Raw genomic sequence first — 16,968 nt, forward strand, 5'->3', positions numbered from 1 at the left:
AAATCCCTCTTGTCCGACTCATTAAAGAAAAATTATTTGTCCAATTCAAGTTGTGTAATCGCTGTTCTGATGTCCAGAAGCTCTTTTCGGTCATAAGAGACTGTAGTAGCAACATTATGTACAAAATAAGTTACAAACAATGCCAAAAAACAAACAAAATAGCACAGTTGGTTAAGAGCCAATAAAACGGCAGCCATTCCCTCCGGCGCCATCTTTCCAGAGGGCATAGATAACCATATCCTGGCAAATTATCGAACTAATTAAAGCCTAAAAGAAAAAGTTGTCAAACTCAGGTTGGTCAGCATGTAAAGCTGGGTAGTGTGCAGCTTGACTAGACAACCTATGATAGAAGGAGAGTATGCGTAAGCTGTCACGTAAGATGCGAGGTATTTTTCGTAAAGAAAACATTATGTAATATAAATAAGATGCATACTATATTTGGTGTTTGTGAAGCGATGCACTCCTATCTTCAACATTTCAATCGGGGAGTATAAGGGCCGGTGAATTGTTACATCTTTACTCAGCACAATCCCTTAGTGCAAAACAAATACTCACAGTTGTTCACTTCAGTGGTTTGTGGTCCTTTGCGTTGAGTTAAGTTTCTTCCAGACACGGGGTGGGGAAGTAATCAAGCGACTTGGCAGAGGCATTACTAGCTGTTAATCGTCTGGACTCCATTCGCTCAGCCCTACTGAACATTCAAACATTCATAGACTTGTTTAATTTGTATTGGTATTGAATTACTGTTATGCTATAAAGAAACATCCCTTGTCATCCCTACTGCCTCTGATCTGGCGGACTCACTAAACACATTCTTTGTTTGTAAATTATGTCTGAGTGTTGGTGTGCCCCTGGCCATCCGCCAATAAATACAAAAAATAAAATTGTGCCGTCTGGTTTGCTTAATATAAGGAATATGAAATGGTTTATACTTGTACTTTTACTTTTGTACATTTTAGAAATTACATTTACTTTTGATACTCAAGTATTTTTAAAACCAAATACTTTTAGACTTTTACTAATTTTACTGGGTGACCTTCGCTTTTAGTTGAGTCATTTTCTATTAAGGTATCTTAACTTTTACTCAAGTATGACAATTGAGTACTTTTCCCACCACTGTTCAAGTCATTGAGTACTTTTTCCAGCACTGGAAACTAGCAAGTTATACTAATTTATACTACCTTGGCTACATCAATTTAAGGTAAATTCTAACTTTAGCTTGCAAAAATATTTTGCATTCATTGAGCCAATATAAAACTATGGTTATTGCGGGGAGTGGAATGCTCTTTGTAATTCATAAGAACAGGTCTTATTATTATTATTATTATTATTATCCTAAGAACAAGTGTAGCTGTAGTATCTTAATTTGAGCCAGTTTTCTACAGCAGAAAAATAATCCTGCAGCAACAGGAATTGTGAATTATTATGTAGATTATAATTAATGGACATTTTATAGGGGTTGATACATTTTTCTCAAGGCAAAAATATGTATAATATTTCTAAGTGAAAATTACAAACTTCCCGAGGCTTTTTTATACCTCAAACACACGTTTTAAACAGGCCTACAGAAAAGGTATCCTGCAATGGGGTGGTCAAATTAAGATCCTACATCTGTAGCAGTGTATTTACCCAAGCAGAATGTGCACCATGGTTTTACAAAACCCTATTCCGTGGTTAGATTATAGAACCAGTTTGCAGCCAGGCAGAGAATTTGCACACTTTAAAAGACTGATATGTATTAACCATAGAATACATACAGGGGCGATGTATTGAAGCAACCATGCAGCCATTTTGATACTCCTCCTCTGTAGTAAAAAAAGACTTTGGAAGCTATAGAAATGCATTTATTAATGTCTACATTCGTTTTGCCAGGTATATTCTTTTACAGACACCTTAATGCACACTTTTAATTTATATTATGTGAACTAAACATAAAAATGTTAAATACATAAAAATATAAAAACATATTCCTTAAAGTACTTATTTTTAAAGAGTACTAATGTTACTCTCCAAACTACAACAATACATACCTAAATACGTTTGTTTTTATTAAAATAATTTAGAATTCCTTTCATTCCTATTGAGGACTACGCTTCCTAGGGAGTACCAATATGGCGGCCAGTGGCTTGAAAGCCTCTCATTGGACATTACATAATAAGCAATTCAGGGTTTATAAATATCACCTGAACCAACCCACTGGGCGGAGATTCGCAGATTCCTCTCTCCCCTACTCCTCACAGAATTGTTTTTATCAAGCCTTCGTCCTTCCGAATGTTAATCTGTTTGTTGCGATAAAGGTGTTTTTCGTTATAGGTCCCTATCCGAACACCAGACCTAACTTCAGTTGTCTAAATGAGGGAGTTTGTCATGGATATTTTTGCGATAAAGGAGAGCTTTATTTTTGCTCGGCTCTTCAACTCCATTGAACTTTTACATTCAGCTATCATCTGCCGTTTGGGATAACGTTGAGGAATTTAAACGTAAGATTTCAAAAAAATGTTTTTACCTTGCGTTACTTGAACAGAATGCCAAACACAATGTCTGTTAGTCTCGAAAATAAGCGCCTATGCATGAGGGGTACTGATTGTCATATTTATCAACTTCTGATAAGGAATCAAGCACTGCAGACTTGTCAGGCCATTACATAATATCCGATATGATTGCCTTGGGTTATTATTAGTAATGCTTAGCTCGTCTAAATTGTATAGCCCATATGCAGTATTATAATTATGTAGTAATGTATTATAATTATTACTTATGTGTTAATTACATTAACGTGTTAATTACATCTCATGAAATTAATCACCCTTTGAAATGAAGGGCACATTGACTTTGTCAAGATTTGCTACTTGCATTATTAAATAGCGCTATATTGTGCCTTCAGAAAGTATTCACACCCCATGACTTTTAATTCATTTTGTAGTGTTACAAAGTGGGGTTGAAATGGATTTCATTGTATAAAAAAAATATATATAAAAAATGTATCGACACAAAATACTCTAATGTCAAAAGTGGAAGGCAAAAGTGAAACACTTAAAAAATTAACCTAAACACGAATATTTTACCTGCAGACAGCGAGTATGCTGTTCATCCTCAGGTAAGGTCCCCTCTTCATTAGGTGTTTTGGCGCTTCTCACTACACTGTCCGACGTGATCAGGCCTGATCTGAGCCAGGTTGGTTTAACCACTGCTCCTCCCTCTTCAGCCACACCCATTGTGATGTCCTCTCTGCCTCCTGCCCAATTGTGCAACATATCCTATTCCTCTGTGCTCCCTTTCCTCTGAAGATACTTACTGCCTTGCACTGAGACTGGCCTGGGAAGCCTCTTGCCCCAACCTCCACGGTTAAACACTTGTCTGTGCATTCGTCCACTACCTGGTACTTCAACAGCTTCCTCTCTTAGACTTCCTCAATCCTCTCCCTCCCATGGATCTGTCAGCTCGGGCATGATGGTGTTCTTTGTGCTCCTCAACCAGATCAGCAGGTCTGGTTTGAGTGATGTGTTAATGATGTTCTGGTGGAAGATTAGGTGTCTTCTGAGGTCAGCATGCAACTTTTATGGGGTGCCAGCTGATTGTTCCTCACTACTGACAAAATGGATGAAGCCTGGTCCTTTCTGTTTTGGCCTGATCTTTTTGGCTGCGTCCTCCAGCTGGGATGTTATTGCTGTCAGGACCTTGTCATGTCTCCACCTGTACCTTCCATCAGTGTTTTCCTGCAGGATTATAGTATTTGCTCGAGGTTGGCTGATCTTCCACACAAAGTGCAGTTTGGGTCTTGTTTTAGTTCCCACACAACAAGGTTTGTCAGGCTTGGTAGTACATCGTACATGCTGCGGAAAACACACTTTATTCTGCTGGTCCTATCATTTACATTTACATTTAAGTCATTTAGCAGACGCTCTTATCCAGAGCGACTTACAAATTGGTGCGTTCATCTTAAGACATCCAGTGGAACAGCCACTTTACAATAGTGCATCTAAATCTTTTAAGGGGGGGTGAGAAGGATTACTTTATCCTATCCTAGGTATTCCTGAAAGAGGTGGGGTTTCAGGTGTCTCCGGAAGGTGGTGATTGACTCCGCTGTCCTGGCGTCGTGAGGGAGTTTGTTCCACCATTGGGGGGCCAGAGCAGCGAACAGTTTTGACTGGGCTGTGCGGGAACTGTACTTCCTCAGTGGTAGGGAGGCGAGCAGGCCAGAGGTGGATGAACGCAGTGCCCTTGTTTGGGTGTAGGGCCTGATCAGAGCCTGGAGGTACTGAGGTGCCGTTCCCCTCACAGCTCCGTAGGCAAGCACCATGGTCTTGTAGCGGGTGCGAGCTTCAACTGGAAGCCAGTGGAGAGAGCGGAGGAGCGGGGTGACGTGAGAGAACTTGGGAAGGTTGAACACCAGACGGGCTGCGGCGTTCTGGATGAGTTGTAGGGGTTTAATGGCACAGGCAGGGAGCCCAGCCAACAGCGAGTTGCAGTAATCCAGACGGGAGATGACAAGTGCCTGGATTAGGACCTGCGCCGCTTCCTGTGTGAGGCAGGGTCGTACTCTGCGGATGTTGTAGAGCATGAACCTACAAGAACGGGCCACCGCCTTGATGTTAGTTGAGAACGACAGGGTGTTGTCCAGGATCACGCCAAGGTTCTTAGCGCTCTGGGAGGAGGACACAATGGAGTTGTCAACCGTGATGGCGAGATCATGGAATGGGCAGTCCTTCCCCGGGAGGAAGAGCAGCTCCGTCTTGCCGAGGTTCAGCTTGAGGTGGTGATCCGTCATCCACACTGATATGTCTGCCAGACATGCAGAGATGCGATTCGCCACCTGGTCATCAGAAGGGGGAAATCTAGATGTCAGCCCTTATTATTTTCCTCTCCCTGGCTCCTTCTCCGCATGTCAACTTGCCCTGCTGCCTCAGCCCAACTGCAATGGTTTGCCCTCCCTCCTCCACCATGTACCGTATCTCTGTCAGCCTGAGGTCCCTTCTCTTCCATGTACTTGCTCTAGTCCAGGACACCCGTTTCACAAAGCCAATACCCAGGCATCCTAAGGCCACGGTTCTGACAATGTCTTTGTGGTGTAGTCTTGCTTCCAACTCTTCACTGCTGATGTTGCTGACCACTTCCTCCCAGTGCGGCCCTCAATCCCAGCTTTCCTTACTTTCTCGTCCTTGCATTCCCGTAGCATTTGGACCTGCCTTGCTTTGGTCACCTGCAATTCCCACCCTCTGCATCCAATCATTCGCCTTTCAACACTTTCTGTGTCACAGAGTAGGCTCATGACTAGTTTTTCTGTCAGCGGTGGAATTCGCTGCCGTTCCACCTTGAACCGCTGCTGTCGTCCACTTTGCCTTTTTTCAGTACCAGGCTTTGTGATTTGCTTGGTTTATTAAAGGTCATCCTAGCCCACGTGACCAGTTTTTTTTCGGAGCTTCAAGCATCCATCTTGGTTGCCGTACCTTGGACTTCATTGTGGGTCCTCTGCTTGGTCTTTCAGCTGACTTCACAAGGAAATGGATTGCTGCAGCAAAAATGGACAGATATTGTACACCTGGTGACAAGCCCCACCTCCAACCTCTGCAAATTGGGGGTGTAGTCCCCGACAATGAGTCTCATCATGAACTCGTCAAAGTCGTCCTGTAGGAGTATTTTTGCGTTGTTATAGTTACCTATTTCAAATCAAATTGTGTTAGTCTCACGAATATAACAGGTGTAGTAGACCTTATCGTGAAATGCTTACTTACAAGCCCCTAACCAACAATGAAGTTTAAAAAATATGAATAAGAAATAAAAGTAACAAGTAATTAGAGAGCAGCAGTAAAATAACAACAGTGAGACTATACACAGGGGATACCGGTACAGAGTCAATGTGCGAGTTTTTAAAGTGACTATGCATAGATAACAGAGTAGCAGCAGTGTAAAAGAGGCTAGTCTGGGTAGCCATTTGATTATATGTTCAGGAGTCACATGGCGTGGGGGTAGAAGCTGTTTAGAAGCCACTTGGACCTAGACTTGGTGCTCCGGTACCACTTGCCGTGCGGTAGCAGAGAGAAGTCTATGACTAGGGTTGCTGGTGTCTTTGACAATTTTTAGGGCATTCCTCTGACATCGCCTGGTATATAGGTCCTGGATGGCAGGAAGTTTGGCCCCAGTGATGTACTGGGCTGTACGCACTACACTCTGTAGTGTAGTTCCATACCAGGCATCGATGCAACCAGTCAGGATGCTCTCGATGGTACAGCTGTATAACTTTTTGAGGATCTGAGGACCCATGCCAAATCTTATCAGTCTCCTGAGGGGGAATAGGTTTTGTTGTGCCCTCTTCACGGCTGTCTTGGTGTGCTTGGACAATGTTAGTTTGTTGGTGATGTGGACAGCAAGGAAATTGAAGCTCTTAACTTGCTCCACTACAGCCCTGTCGATGAGAGTGGGGGCGTGCTCGGTCCTCCTTCTCCTGTAGTCCTTTGTCTTTATCACGGTGAGGGAGAGGTTGTTGTCCTGGCATCACACAGCCAGGTCTCTGACCTCCTCCCTATAGGATGTCTCTTTGTTGATCAGGCTTACCACTATTGTCATCTGCAAACTTAATGATGGTGTTGGAGTCGTGCCTGGCCATGCAGTCATGAGTGAACAGGAAGTACAGGAGGGGACTGCGCACGCACCAATGAGGGGCTCCTGTGTTGAGGATCAGTGTGGCGGATTTGTTGTTACCTACCCTTACCACCTGGGGGCGGCCCGTTAGGAAGTCCAGGATCCAGTTGCAGAGGGAGGTGTTTAGTCCCAGGATCCTTAGCTTATTGATGAGCTTTGAGGGCACTATGGTGTTGAACGCTGAGCTGTAGTCAATGAATAGCATTCTCACCTAGGTGTTCCTTTTGTCCAGGTGGGAAAGGGCAGTGTGAACTGCAATAGAGATCATCTGTGGATCTGTTAGGGCAGCATGCAAATTGGAGTGGGTCTAGGTTTTCTAGGGTAATGGTGTTGATGTGAGCCATGACCAGCCTTTCAAAAGCACTTCATTTAGGCAGGTTACCTTAGTCCCTGTGCCCAAGATCGCTTAAAACATGCTGGTATTACAGACTCGGACAAGGAGAGGTTGAAAATATCAGTGAAGACACTTGCCAGTTGGTCAGCTCATCACATCCTGGTAATCCGTCTGGCCTTGTGAATGTTGACCTGTTTAAAGGTTTTACTCGCCTGAGGAGAGCGTGATCACACAGTCGTCCGGAACAGCTAATGCTCTCATGCTTGTTTCAGTGTTATTTGCCTCGAAGCGAGCATAGAAGTAGTTTTGCTCGTCTGGTAGGCTTGTGTAACTGAGCAGCTCTTGGCTGTGCTTCCTTTTATAGTCTGTAATGGTTTACAAGCCCTGCTTCATCCGACGAGCATCGCAGCCAGTGTAGTACGATTCAATCTGAGCCCTGTATTACATTTACATTTAAGTCATTTAGCAGACGCTCTTATCCAGAGCGACTTACAAATTGGTGCATTCACCTTGTATTGACGCTTTGCCTATTTGGTCAGAGGGCGTATCGGGATTTCTTATAAGCTTCCGGGTTAGAGTCCCGCTCCTTGAAAGCAGCTCTAGCCTTTAGCTCAGTGCGGATATTGCCTGTAATCCATGGCTTCTGGTTAAGGTATGTACATACAGTCACCGTGGGGACGACGTCATCGAGGCACTTATTGGTGAAGCCAATGACTGATGTGTTATACTCCTCAATGCCATAGGAAAAATCCTGGAACATATTCAAGTCTGTGCTAGCAGAACAGTCCTGTAGCTTTTGATCTGAGCACTTTTTTATTGACCAAGTCACTGGTGCTTCCTGCTCATTTTTTTTGCTTGTAAGCAGGAATCCGGAGGATATAATTATGGAGGGCAAGGGAGAGTTTTGTATGTGTCTCTGTGTGTGGAGAGAGTTGGTGGTCAAGTTTATTTCCCTCTAGTTGCACATTTAACATGCTGATAGAAATTTGTTAACTGATTTATTTTCTTGCATTCATGTCCCCGGCCACTAGGAGCACCGCCTCTGGATGTGCATTTTCCTGTTTGCTTATCGCGGATTTCAGCTCATTGAGTGCGGTCTTAGTGCCAGCATCTGTCTGTGGTGGTATGTAGAAAGCTTCGATAAATACAGATGAAAACTCTCTAGGTGATAGTGTGGTCCACAGCTTATTATGAGAAACTCTATGACAAGTCGAGCAAAACCTAGACACTTCCTTAGATATCGTGCACCAGCTGTTGTTTACAAATATAGATAGTCTGCCCCACTTGTCTTACCAGACTCAGCTGTTCTATCCTGCTGATACATCATCGTTCAGCAACGTGAAGCATAAGATATTAAAAAATGTAATTCCCCATTGGTAGTTTAATCTTCCTTCGTCCTCTTTTTCTCTGTCTTCTCTTCATGCAAATGATGGGGATTTGCACCTGTTCCGGGGAAAGCAGTATGTCCTTCACGTCAAGCTCGTCAGACGGGAAAAAAAAGGGGTAAAAAAGTTTCTGCCAGTTCCTGGTGAGTAATCACTGTTCTGATGTTTATTTTTGGTCATAAGAGACGGTAGCAGCAACATTGGGTACAAAATAAGTTACAAACAATGCCACGTGTTGGTACAGATGGCAATGTAGTGGATAGCAGCCATCTTGCGGGCTCCTGACCTGTTCTGTCACTGCATTGTTAGTCAACACGTCTTGTTTATGAAAAAAGTGACAAATAAAATGTGATTTTAATTTGAAAGATCAAGCCACAGGACAGCTACTTGTAGGCTTCCTTTGTTCTCTAATGCCTCTGTGATGATCCGTGTTAGTGCGCTTGTGTGTTCTAGGCACCCTTATATTCCCAGGATTCCTCCCTTCTGTACTGATGTATCCCGGTACTTGTTGTCCAGCAGGGACTTGGTCATTCTTCTTCTACGATGGCAAAGAAAATATTTCCCTCCACATTCAAAAGAGAGAAGCTGTGAGATTTGTGTGGATTCCTCCTTTGGGATGAATCATCCCTCTGCTGACTTCAAGCCCTCCGCCTCTTTCTTTCTTTCTTCCACACAACCCTCAACAGCTTACAGAGCCTTGTTGGTAGTCTTGGGCAGTTCTTGTACACTTGGTATGGGATCCCTCCTAGTCCTGGTCCTGGTGCTGACTCTGCCCGTGCCTTCCTGATGTCTTTCACTTCTATCAGTCTAGGTTCCATCATGTCAAATTCCTCCTGGTGTTCAGGAGGGTTGAGGAGTTGTATTCTTCCAAATCCTGTTCTTGGAGTGGGTCGCTGTGTGTTTTCTTCAGGTGGTCTTCCACCTCCCTCTTGGGGCATTGCAGTCTTCTACTCTTCTTGTCTCCTAGTAGTTTGTTTGTGAACTTGTAGGGGTTACATTTCTGCCCTTTTCTGAGCTCTCTCCCTCGTGTTCCTGCAGTGGTTTTCAGCACACCTCAGGCTGCATTGTTGCTGTCATAGTGCGTCTTAAAGTCCCTTGTAGCTCTGCTCTCCTCTTCTTCTTCTGCTGCTGTTGACCTTTTCTTTAGTCTCCTCAGGTATTCTATTATTGCCGCTATCTCCCTCTCTTGCCTGTTTGGTTGTTTCGCTGTGCATGTCATTTTTTGGCATGGGTCCCAAATCTACCTTGCCCCATGTTGCACATGATCGCAGCAAGGGCTTCCAACTTGCTTTCTCCGCTCTCGGAAAGTGTTGTCTCATGCACCATGTCTGTGTCACTGTCAAACTGTGTCCAGCTGTTCTTGTTCACTCTCTTGGGCCACTGTATCCTCTTTGTAATTTCCTGCTGTTGAATGCTTTCTGATCGGCCTCTGTTCACTGGCCCTCTCTGTGATTCCTTCAACCGGCTCTAACTCTGTGGTTTGTGTCCTGGTTTGGTTCCTTCACCGTCTCACCAAGGTCTTGCCTTGTGCTTGTCACCCGTTGTTGGGGTGCTAAACAGCCCATTTTGGTACGGTGGATTTTCAGCCCTCTAGTTCTTAAGCACTTTTCCACAACTGCATGTTCTAGAGTCCATGTCCTCTCTCGTTGTCTTTTTTTCAGGAAAAGTTGTCATCTGTGTCTGGCCAGTTCATCCTCCCGTCATTGGGTGAAAAGGATCAATATCAGTGTATATCTTTATCTAGATAATTCCGGATATCTAACTAATTGTTAGTTAGATTACTTGTTGGTTATTACTGCATTGTCGGAACTAGAAGCACAAGCATTTCGCTACACTCGCATTAACATCTGCTAACCATGTGTATGTGACAAATACAATTGGATTTTATTTTATTTTATTTCCCTCACTAACTTTAAGCACCAGCTGTAAGAGCAGCTCACAGATAACTGCACGTGTACATAGCCCATCTGTAAATATCCCATCCAACTACCTCATCCCCATACTGGTATTTTTATTTTTATCCTTTGCACCCCAGTATCTCTACTTGCACATTCATCTTCTGCACATCTACCATTCCAGTGTTTAATTGCCATATTGTAATTATTTCTCCGCTATGGCCTAATTTATTGCCTTACCTCCCTTATCCTACCTCATTTGCACACACTGTATATAGACGTTTTCTATTGTATTATTGGATGTATGTTTGTTTATTCCATGTGTAACTCTGTCATTGTTTGATGCACTGCTTTGCTTTATCTTGGCCAGGTCGCAATTGTAAATGAGAACTTCTTCTCAACTAGCCTACCTGGTTAAATAAAGGTGAAATACAATTACAAATAAATTTAGATATAAGAAGTAGACATGTCCTTGATTTCATATATTTTCAAAATCTCCCGTATGAGTCCAGGGAGATATCTAAGGTGAGACACATTGAGTTCAACTTACTTACATTGGACAATCTTTCTTGCTTTTACCGCCATTAGTGTCAAGTTCACCACCTACTATGTCCAGAACTGAACATTTACGAATTGAACAGTCGTGTCTCTGTCACTAACAAATGCAGTCATGGGTGGTAAACTCTACATTTATATCGAAATGGCAATTCAAATCAAGTTGTATTGGTCGCATACACATATTTAGCAGATATTGTGGGTGCAGCAAATTTCTTGTGTTCCTAGCTCCAGCAGTGCAGTAATACCTACCAATTCACAGCAATACACACAGATCTAAAAGTAAAAGGATGGAATTAAGAAATATAGAAATATTAGGACGATCAATGTTGGTTTCCGGAGTATAAATATATATACACGTGATGATTTATACACATTATGGACAGTATGCGGATATACTAAATATTCTATCTGTAGAATATGTAGGATAGAAGAGTAGGAAATGAGTAAAACACTATGTAAACATTAAAGTGACCAGTGATTCTATGTACATAGGACATCAGCCTCTAAGGTGCAGGGTTGAGTAGCTGGGTGGTAGCCAGCTAGTGACGGTGACTAAGTTCAGGGCAGGTTACTGGGAGGAGGCCGGCTAGCGATGGCTATTTCACAGTCTGATGGCCTTCAGATTGAAGCTGTTTTTCAGTCTCTCGGTCCCAGCTTTGATGCACCTGTACTGACCTCGCCTTCTGGATGATAGCGGGGTGAACAGGCTGTGGCTCGGGTGGTTGATGTCCTTGGTGATCGTTTTGGCATTTCTTTGACATCGGGTGCTGTAGGTGTCCTGTAGGGCAGGCAGTGTGCCCCCGGTGATGCGTTGGGCAGACCGCACCACCCTCTGGAGTGCCCTGCGGTTGCGGGCGGTGCAGTTGCCGTACCAGGCGGCGATACAGCCTGACAGGATGCTCTTAATGGTGCATCTGTACGAGGGTCTTAGGGGCCAAGCCAAATGTAATCAGCTTCCTTAGGTTGAAAAGGCGCTGTTGCAGCTTCTTCACGACAATGTCTGTGTGGGTGGAGGTGATATGATCCTTAACTAGCCTCTCACTGGGAAATAATATTGGCTTTGCAGGGGTGTTACTTAAAATGTTAAAGCTGATCCAATTCATATCTGGTTGGCCTGTCAGCACGCGGTCCTGTGTGACAACAAATGTTGTAGTTCTTAATGGATCCCTATTTATTTATCTACATTTGTAGAGAATGTTAAAATAATTCAGTGGGGATTGAATTTAATCATAATGAACTAATTTTAGAGCCCAAAATTGTTTGGGTGATCTTAATTGATTTATAAATATTTTCTAGGGCAGACCAGGGCTTTTGGCACTGCTCGGTTGCTACGCAGTATTCGACCAGCAGAGTTCATTACTTCACGCTCCAAACCGGACACCGTGGGCCTGCATGTATCCAGTAGCAGTACAGTTGTCATTCCTGTCTGAACCTCAAATATTCAACTGTCTCTCTTCTCTCTCTCTCGTTCTCTCTTTCCCTCTCACTCTTTCACCAACTCCCTTTCTTTTCTCTCAATCTTTTGCTTTCTCACCAGGGATCACCACACAGAGAAGAGGTGGGACGAGGAACACTGCTGGTGTTAACCTGGATATTATCCATCAACAACAGAGCTGCTGATGTCCATATAAAAAGCAATAAACTTCAGAGAAGGAAAAAAAAAATACAAATTGGGTGGTCATCGTTGTGGCTGGTCACTGAGATTCTGAGGTATGGCTTCTAGCCTAACAAGTGCGGGCGTGGTGTGGGCCCTGCTCTCCTTCCTGTGTGCGGCGGCCTCTTGCGTGGGTTTCTTCATGCCCTACTGGCTCCTGGGGTCCCAGATGGGTAAACCAGTCTCCTTCGGGACCTTCCGGAGGTGCTCGTACCCGGTGCGTGATGAGGCTCGCCAGGCCACGGTGATGCTGGAGCAGTGTGGACGCTACGCCTCGTTCCAGGGCATCCCTAGTCTGGAATGGAGGATTTGTACGGTGATAATCGGGTTGGGCTGTGGCCTGTTGCTCCTGGTGGCACTCACGGCCCTCATGGGATTCTGTTTGTCTGATCTCATCTCCAGGACCATTGGACGCGTGGCTGGGGGCATCCAGTTTTTTGGGGGTAAGTTAAAATCATCAAGTCACAGCCTGCTGTTGCTTTTTAAGTGATTTGAAAATTGGATAGTGATGGAACGATGAATGGGTGGGTGGGTGGGTTGGGGATAGATGGATGGATGAAGGCGGGTTAAAGTTCTCCAAATAGGTTTTTGTTACATTTTAAAATGTAAAAGGACTGGAATTCATCAAACTAGTAGTTAAGTACATGTACAAAATGTTAATCTTTCCCTAAAAGCATGATGGTCATTACTTTTTTTTACATGAAAGGGGAGGTTAACTTGAATTTCAGTCATGGGATTTTTTTGTTTTGCTGAAAGAACGAGTACCCTCTTAGAATTAGTGTCGACTCAAGAAACCCTGGAGATCCTCAAGGAGCCATTGCCAGTTAATGGTTCATATTTGCACCTTCAGTTAGTTGTGGGGTTCTTGGTGGATCCTTTAATGGTTCAATGTAGCAATGAGTTTCTGGAGGAACCCTGGAGTTTTGAGGTGACAGTATTAATGTCCCACCGGCAGTCATGATCTGCTCTTAAAAAAATATATCATTTAAATAATGATTGTGCCGTTGTACAATACATAGCCTACCGCATATTACACATGGAAGAAAAACACAAAGTTGATTTAACATGTCTTTGGTACATACAGTGCCATCAAAGTATTCATATCCCTTGATTTATTCCACATTTAGTTGTTTCAGCCTTCAAAATGTATGAAATCTTTTTTTGGGGGGGGGTATTGATCATATTCTGGCCTCTATTAGAAAAGGGGACAGTCTTAAACAATTAAACCAAAGGGAAAGTGTTTGGATTTACAAACTACAGGCCACTAAGTACCCGGGTTTAAATGAAGATATGGATTTCTCTCCCTTCCTATAGGGTCATGATGGGTCCATTTTCTGTCATCTAGTAGACATTTTGCTCAATTTCCCTCAGCTATGTTTAGACTGTTGTTCATGTTTTGCTGTGTTCTAGTGTACTATGGAATATTTAGCTTTCTTATTCTTGATATTTCCCCCAGTCATATTTAAGGTTAGTACTACCTTTTAGTGTTCTGATACTTCTAGCTTGGAGTTGTATTTTTACGATAAAACAGCTACAGTATTTCACATTTTAAAGTGTATAGTATTTCTTACTAGGTGTGTCCAATCAAGTTTGTAACCACTCCCCCTTTCAATTAGGGCTAATTGGAAAAGCTGTTCAAAAGAGGACATTGTCTTTCTTTTTTTTGTACTCCCTGACGAAGGCCATGCAGCCGAAACGCGCCGGTTAAAAAAAAAAAAAAAAAGAAGTTGTTTCTATTGAACATGCCGTACTAATAAAGGCATTTTAATTAATTAAATAAAGAGTGCCTTGGTCCTCCCTTCTTTTTGATGGCCAATTTACCCCTTTTTTACCAAAGAGCACCTTCTATCTACCAAAATGTACTATCATGTACCTTAGCAGCGCTTCCCTTCCTCCTCTTTCTACCATTTGGCATTGTTAAGTTTTCTTAGGTTTTATGCTTGAATTTAAATTTGATATGTTAGCTGTTAGGTCAAATATACTGTTCATGCTTCCTACCGCTAAGTTTACACCTTAACCATTACAGTGAAATATTTTGCCCAGGAAGTTGTCTGGGAGAAATTGGATTTGTTGTTGGCCAATCATTTTTTGGTAGGCTTCTACAATACCCTCCTTCCATCTATAGCATTTCTTAGCAGCATGCAGTTTGTTTTCGGCTTTGATGCTTCATAAGTATTGCTCTGTTCAAGTAGATTGTGATTATTATAGTTCATATATTTATTACTATATAGTATTGTGGTCTGATAGGGGTGTTCGTTGGCTAAATGTGAACGCCCTGAGAGACTGAGTTGTGGTCGGTGATAAAGTAGTCTACAGTACTAAGGCAAAGAGATGAGCTATAGGTGTACCTACCGTAGGAGTCCCCTCGACGCCTACCATTGACTATGTACAGACCCGTCGTGCGACAGAGTTGCAGGAGTTGTGACCGTTTTTATTTTTTCATAGTTGTGACATATTGGGGAGGAAATGCTGTCACCTCCCAGGTAGGTTTCTATATACCCCTGTGTACTGAGAGTGTCAGGTTCTTGTCCAGTTTTTGCATTTAGATCACCACAGACTGGTACATGTCCCTGGGCCTGGAGATGGTTGATCTCCCCTCTAGGCTGTAGAAACTGTCGTCATTAAAGTATGGGGATTCTATTGGGGGGATATCGGTAGCACTCTCTCTCTCTGATCCTGTGAAAAGCCTGCTGAAAATAAAGGTCTGACGTTTCCCTTCACATTACTGTTCCAGACTTGTACAGGTTGACACAGTCTGTCTCGGTGTCCTCAATGTCCAGTATTCTGGGTTAATACCCTCTCTCTTGACAGAGGGTAACTGTACTTTGATGGCCTCTGCATAGTGGTGTGAGGCCTCATCCTTTGGGAGGGGGAAGCAGGCTTTTGGTGCTCTGCTGCCATTATTGTATTCAAGGAAATTCACACCTCTCACTTCACACCTCAGTGAAAATTGAAGTTGCTGCTGGGAGACTGTTTGTCATCCTAAATTCTGTTCTCTGGTCTTTTCTTTCTATTCTATGGTCCATGCACTGGTTCTTACATGCCAGTGATGTGCGTTGAGGCTAGATTTACTCACAAATAACCTCCGAGTAGCTCTAAAAAGTCAATTTTATTCTATGCAAATGACAGCCTATGCATTATAGCTAATAGCCTGCCTGATTGTGCATTTTTTCAGGATGAATCAGCTAAGAAACATGCTAATGTAGGGATTTCTATTGAGGTGGGGAGTAAACTGTCGTATTTCTTCCACAAGAAAAAACCTATCCACCTCATTTTTAAATGCTTTTAAAGCAAGGAAGTCAAACGCGGAAACTATGGATAAAACTTCCTCCGCTATCTCGCTGATAATGCAACTAGAAATCCCTATATTAGCATGTTTTTGTTTGCTGATACATCCTGAACAAATACACCATATTACTGGCCTGCTAATGTGCCTTGACCTTGTAGGCTACAAACAATAATATTAGCTATAGTAAAAGCTATAGGTCATTTATTTGTATAATGTTTTTTATACAAGGCCTAATAGCCTATTCAAGGAAATAATTTCAATAATTTATATGCCCAATGTGCTGTGGCAACAGATCAAATGTTTCCAGTGCCAGTGTTTGGTTAATGGACCCTCCACCGTGTAATTCAAATATCCTGTTTGTCTATATAACAGGGTGAGCAGAGCTGAGTGCAGCTTGACAGGTGCTTTTGCCTGTTATTTGTCCGTGAGGCGAGTACACAGCCGTATTGACCTCGAACAAGCGCCGAGTCGATGGACATTTTGGATGTATTCTGTCATGAAGTAGTCGCAAACAATACCACTCTCATACTGGACACACACCTTTTCAACATGACGAGATGATGCTTTATCAATAGCCAGGCTATATCCCAAACCAGTGGTCATCATTATCAATGTGCCAAGATACGGTTTCATCCCTCCATGCCACTCCTGAACAATACATGTGATTCAAAGTACCACAACCTTGAATTGTCAGTAGAATGTGAAATGTGGGAACTTTCTCTAGGTCCCCTGGTCGTTCGCAAATTGCAACCACTCGGTTCTCCCGATCCACTTCAGAAAGAATACAATTCCTTTCCTTCTCATTCTCGCCACCCACCTTTACTCTACCACTCTTCCACTCTGACGTTGCAAACGAGGTGTCATGTTATTTAAACTTGGAAAATAGTTTCAGGTGCAAAAGTGTCCATTTATCAGGTAACGTGTCTTCTTGCTCACTATCTAGCTTTGTTCAGTTCAAAGGCCCCACCAAGTTATGGAGACACCCAAATGTACACAGTTTACCCCAGGGCAATACCCACACAACATGTCTAGGCAATAAGCATGCGCAAAATATGAAATCGTCTCGAATGAAGCTACTTCAAGCTAGGCAAAGGAGAGCTGTGTATGCTGACCCTATGCATTAATGTTCAAACTACCGACTGGGGTCATTTTGAACCAAGAGGAATATTTTTTTTTTATCATAGCCCAAAGGTGGTTTATTCAATTCTTCTAAT

The 16,968-nt window shown here is 43.0% G+C and overlaps 1 protein-coding gene across 2 annotated transcripts in view; it reads left to right on the plus strand.

Annotated features, from left to right (window-relative positions):
- The first annotated feature begins 2,205 nt into the window (after window positions 1-2,205).
- LOC115134610 (LHFPL tetraspan subfamily member 6 protein-like) overlaps window positions 2,206-16,968 on the plus strand; it is a 30,949-nt gene continuing 16,186 nt past the window's right edge. The window contains exons 1-3 of one of the 2 annotated variants that reach the window (XM_029668778.2): window positions 2,206-2,480; window positions 8,435-8,501; window positions 12,349-12,908. In XM_029668778.2, coding sequence (XP_029524638.1) covers window positions 12,524-12,908 — 385 coding nt within the window. In that variant the 5' untranslated portion in view covers window positions 2,206-2,480; window positions 8,435-8,501; window positions 12,349-12,523. The remainder of the gene's footprint in view (window positions 2,481-8,434; window positions 8,502-12,348; window positions 12,909-16,968) is intronic. The other variant, XM_029668777.2, reaches the window with a different exon arrangement.

The sequence above is a fragment of the Oncorhynchus nerka genome, linkage group LG9a (assembly GCF_034236695.1).
Source record: "Oncorhynchus nerka isolate Pitt River linkage group LG9a, Oner_Uvic_2.0, whole genome shotgun sequence".
Classification (NCBI taxonomy): Eukaryota; Metazoa; Chordata; class Actinopteri; order Salmoniformes; family Salmonidae; genus Oncorhynchus; species Oncorhynchus nerka.